The 7,816-nt window shown below is 35.6% G+C and overlaps 3 protein-coding genes across 3 annotated transcripts in view; 1 reads left to right on the forward strand and 2 right to left on the reverse strand.

The window, feature by feature from the left end:
* Positions 1–7,816, forward strand: part of LOC143623262 (calcium-dependent lipid-binding protein-like) — a 147,217-nt gene that overhangs the window by 77,123 nt on the left and 62,278 nt on the right. The gene's annotated exons all lie outside the window — the stretch shown is intronic.
* Positions 1,288–4,259, reverse strand: LOC143623161 (F-box protein At4g00755-like). The gene is made up of 6 exons (XM_077094129.1): positions 4,157–4,259; positions 2,859–2,988; positions 2,354–2,743; positions 2,119–2,285; positions 1,497–1,615; positions 1,288–1,417 (listed from the first exon to the last, which is right to left on the reverse strand). The coding sequence occupies exons 2-6, from the start codon at positions 2,983–2,985 to the stop codon at positions 1,288–1,290; spliced, it is 933 nt and encodes a 310-aa protein (XP_076950244.1). The 5' UTR covers positions 2,986–2,988; positions 4,157–4,259.
* Positions 5,156–7,569, reverse strand: LOC143623208 (F-box protein At4g00755-like). Its single transcript, XM_077094166.1, has 6 exons — positions 7,458–7,569; positions 6,665–6,794; positions 6,180–6,569; positions 5,935–6,109; positions 5,744–5,854; positions 5,156–5,669 (listed from the first exon to the last, which is right to left on the reverse strand). Exons 2-6 carry the CDS (start codon positions 6,789–6,791, stop codon positions 5,390–5,392), a joined length of 1,083 nt encoding a protein of 360 aa, XP_076950281.1. The 5' UTR covers positions 6,792–6,794; positions 7,458–7,569; the 3' UTR covers positions 5,156–5,389.

The raw sequence follows: 7,816 nt of genomic DNA on the forward strand, positions 1-7,816 counted from the left end.
CTAAACTATTTTGCCAAAGATTGAGGTTGCCCTGGTACTAAACCACCAAATCAAGGTTATTTCATTCAAATGACAACGAACACCACCACCGCATAGTCGTTATTCCACCACCACTTACCACCACTCGTTGCCTCCAGCGTCAACATCTTGACTTATTTAAGAAAATGAAGTATGGGAAATTGGAGTGATTTGAGGAATGAAAATGGGGAAGTGATCTCATGTATAAATAGTATTATTATGTGTTCTTGAATGTGAAGAATTAAGGCATATTTAGTATCTTCCTTAGGATATGCTTATGAGTTATGACAACATATAAAGTTGGTGCCCATGTTCTTTTTTTATTATTATGACAGTTTTTAACATTTCAAAAATCATACCTCTGTATCATAGTGCATTCCTAGTGACTTTTTCCTTTGTTTTCTTAATTAGCCAAGATAATTTAATTCTAAGTATATATAAATTTGTTACATGTTTTTTTTAAATTATATTTGAGTTAATATTTTCTTACACTTATGCTATCACACACACACACACATATATGTGTGTGTGTAATTTTGTAGTCATGCATGTATATATAGAGATGTGTCTAGTACAAAACCAATTATAAGTAGAGATTGATGAGAACCACAATAGTCAATAACACATAATTGTGTATGCATTGTTATGCATATTTATTGACACGGAGAGATGTGTCTAGTACAAAATCAATTTTAGGGGGTGTTTGGGATTGCTTATTTTTATCAATTTATAACTTATTATCTTTTTGAAAATTAATAAGGTGTTTGAGATTGCTTATATTGTGAGAGGAAAAGTTTCATAAGTTACAATTTTATAACTTATTAACTTAATGAAAAGTTTTAGGAGGTAAAATAAGGAATCCCAAACACCCTCTTAAATAAAGAATACCGAAAACCAGAATATCATAGAAGTATGCACGCGGTGTTATGCATATTTATTGAAAGAGAGAAAAAATTGTCTACTTAAAATTTATTTTGTGCGCAGAACGCTCATACACATGTTTATACGGTTCTCTACGTAAAGTTGTTTTTTATTGAACACAACCATGTATATATATAGAGTGGCTTTTGAGGTGATGTAAGGTAAAATGGGATCTTGATAGATGGGTGACATGGTGTACAGAAGTGACATAAGCAGCATATATAATATAGTTGCTGCATATGCGTTGTTGATTCTCCACTATCTTAACTTTTCATCTTTTAATATTTTCGTCTTATTTTGATACTTATATAACATTGTTAAGACAAAAATCATATATTAGGTTATTAGTTATTTTTCATCAGCTAGGTCACATATCCCCTCAACATTGTATTTTAGATACACACTATTGGATGGTTCAGAAAACTCGACGCTAAACGCAGGTGATAATTGTCGCCCTATCGCTTGCACGTGAGCCACACTGTAAAAAATAGTAACTTAAGAACTTATGATATGAAATTATGAATTATTAATTGAAATGTACAAAATATAATACTGACCATATATAGTATTTGCCATCAAATGCTTGTTTCTGAACCCGGCCTAACAACTCGATTTGCAAGAAACCACCAATGCAGACTACAGGCTCGGGCAACTTGAACCTTTGTAACCAATTTTCCTGTTGCCATAAACTTCGTTCATGAATATATCGCAAGATCAAATTTTTTCAATGTGTGAACCCTCGGGTGGGCAAAAGTGAAATTGCACTAATTTTGACGTTATTTTACTAATCTCGTGAAAATAACGTTAAAAGTGACGGACGGTTAATCAGGCATCATGTAGTGGCGTTGATAGCTGAAAGATAAGGGTACATGCACCGATCAGCCGGTGTCCCGATGATTGAGTGCTATGTGCCTTATGTCCAAGGCTTGATGCAAAACTACTATCGAGCCGGGGGTCTCACCGGAAGCAGCCTCTTTATCCCTATGGGGTAGAGGTAAGGCTGCCTACATCTTACCCTCCTCAGACCCTACCATAGCTTTGCTATTGGTGGGATATACTGAGTACGATGATGATGATGATGATGATGATGATGAAATTTTTTCAATGCTAGAAGATGATTTTTTATGTGTAACATTTAACTTGTACTCCCAATAATAAACAAAACACAAACAAACTCACCCGTGCCACGGGAAAAACTGGTGACGTATATGTCCAAATAAACTTGTCATCAGCACATTCTTGTGCCTCCATGAAATCATGATCCAACTCACTACAAGATTTCGGATGACCCATTCGAAACCGCGCAGATTTCGATGAATATATTGGGAAATCCCTCTGAAACAAAGCTGCATACACAAATGCCAGTTAAAAATATGCTGAAAGTAAAGAAATTTAAATAGATAAATAAATAAACCTTGGAATGGATGCAAGTTTATTTCTGTGATAACACAAAATTTAGCTGTTACATTATATATCAGTGTCTCGGGCGCTTCTGGATCGTCACTTCCTTTACTAGACCAATATGAGTACCGATGTAGAATTTTGTCTCTCGGGTCGAGAGTATTCATGATGCTTTCTTGTGGGTAGTTGTCGGTGCTCGATGCACTCACGGGATCAGCAATGCAATAAGTTTGTGGGAATGCAGTGAGGGCCCGGAAAAGAGAAGCATACGCTCGGTGCTCTAACTCCCCCAAGTCATGACTTGGTTCCAAGTTGTCATGACTCGGTTTGACTACACGAGTAATGCTAGCAAGCTGAGGAAATCTTGTAACGCAGAGCCGCTTGCTAAGTCCATTTGTGACCACTTCAAATATAATTATATAGATACAAATATGACAGGTAATTAACTAACACATCATAATATTTTTTTCGTAAACTGTGAAGAATAATATGACTGAATAAGTATATGTGTGTGGTACCGATATTTTGCCAGTGTCGAGAAACAGCAGATGCACGAACAAGGTCGGCTGAGTCATCTAGATATGTAAGTATTTTGAGTGACATGTTAGGTTTAAGGCGTTGCAAGAAATCGATCCGAGTCTCCATGTTCTGTGACAAGTTATGCATTTGAACATCTTAGTGGCTCTTTAACCAAATAATTTTATGGACATCCAGAAGTATTAATAAGCCTTAAAAATTAAGTTTTTAAGTTTTAAAGAACCAGGGTCTAACTTGGTTTTAAAAGGCGTGAAGCGCACGAAAATGACGGGTTCTAAAACCAAGGCGTGAAGTGCAAAAGCGATGAGCTTTTCATACTCGAGACGCAATATATTGCATAACTCTTTTATACATTTCCTATATGTTTCTAGCATTATTTACCCAATATTTAGATTTTAGACACAAATAAGCTTTATATATGGTTTAGTATCTAAATTATCTGTATGTACAACCTAAAAAGCCTGTTGTACAACAATACGCCTCGGGTCGTTTTTTTGGTGGGCCTTTTGGACAGGGTGCAGTCGTGCACCTTCTATAGCAATAAGCGATGAGTTACACGAGCTTTTTAAAATGAACAAGTGTCTGAAAATCTTAATAATGGTACTGAATGAATGTTTTGTTAAAATAAAAAGTCAATGGCCAAACTTGTTAATTTTCTTGGTCAAAATAGTTTTTTTTGTTAAATATCCTTTTAATCAAACACTTGTTCATTTTAAAATATCAAAATAGTTTTTTTTGATATTTTGTTAAATATCAAAATAGTTTTTTTTGTTAATATCTTGTCATTAATGTTTTTGTCCCTCTGGCTTTTGATACATTTGGCTCCTTGGCACCGGAAGCTATCCGTTTTCTAACCAGGGTCCAACAGGTTGTGCATAGCAATGTGTCGACTCCAAAGGGGCAGGGGTATGTCTTTAGCAGGTTAGGGTTTGCATTTCAGAAAGGGGTGGCGGCGCAGCTTGCTGCCCGCCTACCTGCTATATTGATGTAATATCTATGTTTCAATTGAAAATTGAAAACAGAATTGTTATTAAAAAAAAAAAAAAAAAAAAAAAAAAAAAAAAAAAAAAAAATATCAAACACTTAAAAGAGGACAATCTAGTGTTATTAGAGAAACAACAGGTTGTGATAGATCAAAAACCTGGTTAAATTCATAAGCAACATTAATATTAAACAAACAAAGACATATAGTCAGGCAACTGTTACAAGTTAAATGATCAACCCACAACTAGAATTCATATTTCCATCAAATCTAACAAAAATAATTAACTGAAGTTACCTTGAGAGTTCTTTGAGGTAAGAATGATAAACTTGCTCCAAAAGAAACACTAGAAAAGAAATTTTGTGATTTGATCTTATGGTGGAAAATTGGAGTTTACTCATTAATATATTATTATGCTTTAGAAAATTCATTAATGTTTGACTGTTAATAAATATACAAGAATTTCTAAGTTTTCACTATTACTACCAATTAAAAAACGACACGTGGAATATTTAACACCGAATGCTTATACGTTGGCTGACTGGCTAGACGGACCACCAAAACATGTCACTTGCCATCTTTGGGCGTAATATCTTGTCGTTAACCCTAATACTACGTCAGGGAAAAACATTTATATACGAAAAGCGTTGTCTACCCTTAGATCTTTAGGAAAATTAAAAGGTCGTCCATTTACGACCAATGTATCATAAACTTTCTAGTGCTTGTTTACTTTTTATATTCTTCAAAACTTCTGTAAATATTGTAATTATGATATTTTAATGATGGTGGTGTTAACTGCTGAGGATGTTCGTTTGACTATGAGACATGATATACTTTACATCACTTGTTATGATTTGATAACAACCGGATACCAGTTTCTTGTTCTTCAAGAAATCGATTCACAACCGGATACCCGTTTCTTCGCTTACTTGTAAACGTTTAATTTGCTCGTCCTATAATGTGCGGACAATGGTATAGTTTCGAGAGTTGATAAATGGTTATATCTAACAATGTTAAGTAAAATAACATAACAGTTTAAGCCATCTAAGAAAAAGAAACCGTTTTGACCGGCCAAAGCAACCAAATCAACTTACCAGGTTTGTTTGTCGTTTTCTTCGTATTTCGGCACAAACATTTCTATAAAACCAACCAAACCATGATGTGAACACCCATGCTAACAACAATCCCATCTATGTCAATTACTGGTCTATTTGTTGGTTATGACTCTCCGACGATTTAGGTACTAAATGTAAGATTCAGTTTATGGAGTTAACAACTTAAATTTCTGTAAAGGTGTACCAACAAAGACCAAAACTTGAAATGGTTTCCCAATAACAAAAATCGTCGGGAAACTTAGAAACAACGCATAATTTTTTATTCTTTTTTGTACGGATTCAACTCACGAAGTCAAACAACAGTCTTAAGTCAACACGAAATCAAGACCGAAGAAGCTTCTAGTACCAGAAACTATTTACTACTAGGTTACGCTACACAAATAAAAAACACATTGTACCATGTTCACCACACGTCTCAAACCATCTCGAACTCGTCATCATCGACCCATTCATATTCAACACCATCTGGATGCGCTTGTACCATGTGCAGAAAGTCTTGTAAATTGCCCCAAGCTAGCTGTCTAGGCGGTTGTACCGGAAGTAAACTTGTACTAAGTGAACTATTATTTCCATTTTTCATAATATGTGCAAATTGGTCAGCATCATATTTCAGAGAGACACTGTCCGACGATTCAGAAAACTCAAGACCAAACGCAGGCGATAATTGCCGCCCTATTGCTTGCACGTGAGCCACGCTGTAAAAAGGAGAAACTTTAACCGACTACTCGAAAAATTTGATAATTATAAGTATTCAAAATATTATACTGACCATATATAATATTTGCCATCAGCTGCTTGAACCTGAACCCGACCTAACAACTCGATTTGCAAAAAACCACCGATGCAGACTACCGGCTCGGGCAACTTAAACCTTTGTAACCTATTCTCCTGTTGCCATTAACTTTGTTAATGATTTTTATAACCATTCAATTTCTACAAGAGTGATAATAAACGAAACACATACTCAGCCATGCAACGGGAAAAATCGGTGACGTGTAAGTCCAAATAAACTTGTCATCTGCACATTCTTGTGCCTCCATGAAATCATAATCCAACTCGCTCCAAGATTTCGGATGACCCATTCGGAACCTCACGGCTTTCGACGAGTATATTGGGTAATCCGTCTGAAACAAAGCTGTATACACAAATGCAGTTGGATAATATGTTGAAAGCAAAGAAATTTAAAAGTAAATAAATAAATAAACCTTGGAATGGATGCAAGATTATTTCTGTGATAACACAAAGTTTAGCTGTTAAATTATATATCAGTGTCTCGGGTGCTTCCAGATCATCACTTCCTCTACTAGACCAATACGATTCCCGATGTAGAATTTTGTCTCTCGGGTCGAGAGTATTCATGATGCTTTCTTCTGGGTACCTGTCGGTGCTCGATGCACTCACTGGATCAGCAATGCAATAAGTTTGTGGGAATGATTTGAGGGCCCGGAAAAGAGAAGCGTAGGCTCGGTGCTCTATCTCCCCCAAGTCGTGGCTCGGTTCCGAGTCGTCATAACTCTGTTTGACTACACGAGTGACGGCAGCAAGATGAGGATATTTTCTAACACAGAGCTCCTTGCTAAGTCCATTAGAGACCACTTCATATAGAGACAATTAACACGCCATATCATTAACTGTAAAGAATAATATGAATAAATAAGAATATGCGTGTTCAACGATAGTCGATACTTACCGATGTTTTGCCAGCATCGAGAAACAGCAGACTCACGAATGAGGTCAGCTGAGTCGTCCAGACACGTAAGTATTTTAAGTGCCATGTCAGGCTCAAGCCATTGCAAGAAATCAATCTGAGTCTCCATGTTCTGTGGCAAACCAATAACATCACAAATTATCGTCAACTGACATAACTCGGTGCCCCAAGTTTTTACTTTTATGCAGATAAAGCGATTCTAGTATAGAATCATTAGCTGTAACCATATAACATATTCGCATTCGACTGAAAAAAAAATGAATATTCCGCATACACAAACATAAAAAAATAATTACATAAAGTTTTCTTCCTTTTTGAGTTTTTCCTATGCCTGCAACATGATGCTAACATCAATTACTAAGAAAATACGCTCCGCGCGATGTATTCCTCTAAGAGGCATTTTATCAAACACTTGGTGGGCAATCTCAAATAATCTATATCCTAGTAGTAACTGATCAAACACATGTAATCTGCAACTGTTACAAGCAAATTCAGCCTACACCCAAAACTTATATTCAATCAAATTCAAAAAAATAACTAATTGTAATTACTAATTATTATTGAATTCACCTAACCCTAAACCAACAATTACCCACAAAAGATATGCAATTAATTGGCGTTAAACCCATTAAAATTAACAAGATTCACACCCATTTCGATACTAATAATGGTTCAAAATCAAATTTTGTAAAGGATCGATGACATTATTATGAAATTAAATAAAACCCACATACGGATTGAGGAAATGATATAAATTACATGAAGAAAAAATTACCGATTGCTTGAATAGAAACCCTAGACGGTGATTCGATTGATTGGCCGACGGAGGTAATGGCGTTTGCGGGAGAGGTCTAGAAAACTCGGGTTATTATTTCTTACCAACTTTTTATACACACAAAATATTTTGTCATAAATTAAAAAAAATATACGATTTAGCCATTTAAATTAAAAACTTAGATTCGTCACCACGGGTTTTGTGGTAGCCTGCTTGCTTTTTGGAGAGGGTAGTTGTTTGATTCTCGACGTCTGGGTCGGATGACACTTTTACCTGGTTGTTGTGGTGTTCGCCTACGGAGGTTTTTGAGTTGTACTTGAGCATTAAATAAGCGGGGGCGGTTAATATCCCCTCTACAT

The sequence above is a fragment of the Bidens hawaiensis genome, unplaced genomic scaffold (assembly GCF_021521415.1).
Source record: "Bidens hawaiensis isolate Kalapana, Puna unplaced genomic scaffold, B.hawaiensis_p1.1 tig00003356_1, whole genome shotgun sequence".
NCBI lineage: Eukaryota > Viridiplantae > Streptophyta > Magnoliopsida > Asterales > Asteraceae > Bidens > Bidens hawaiensis.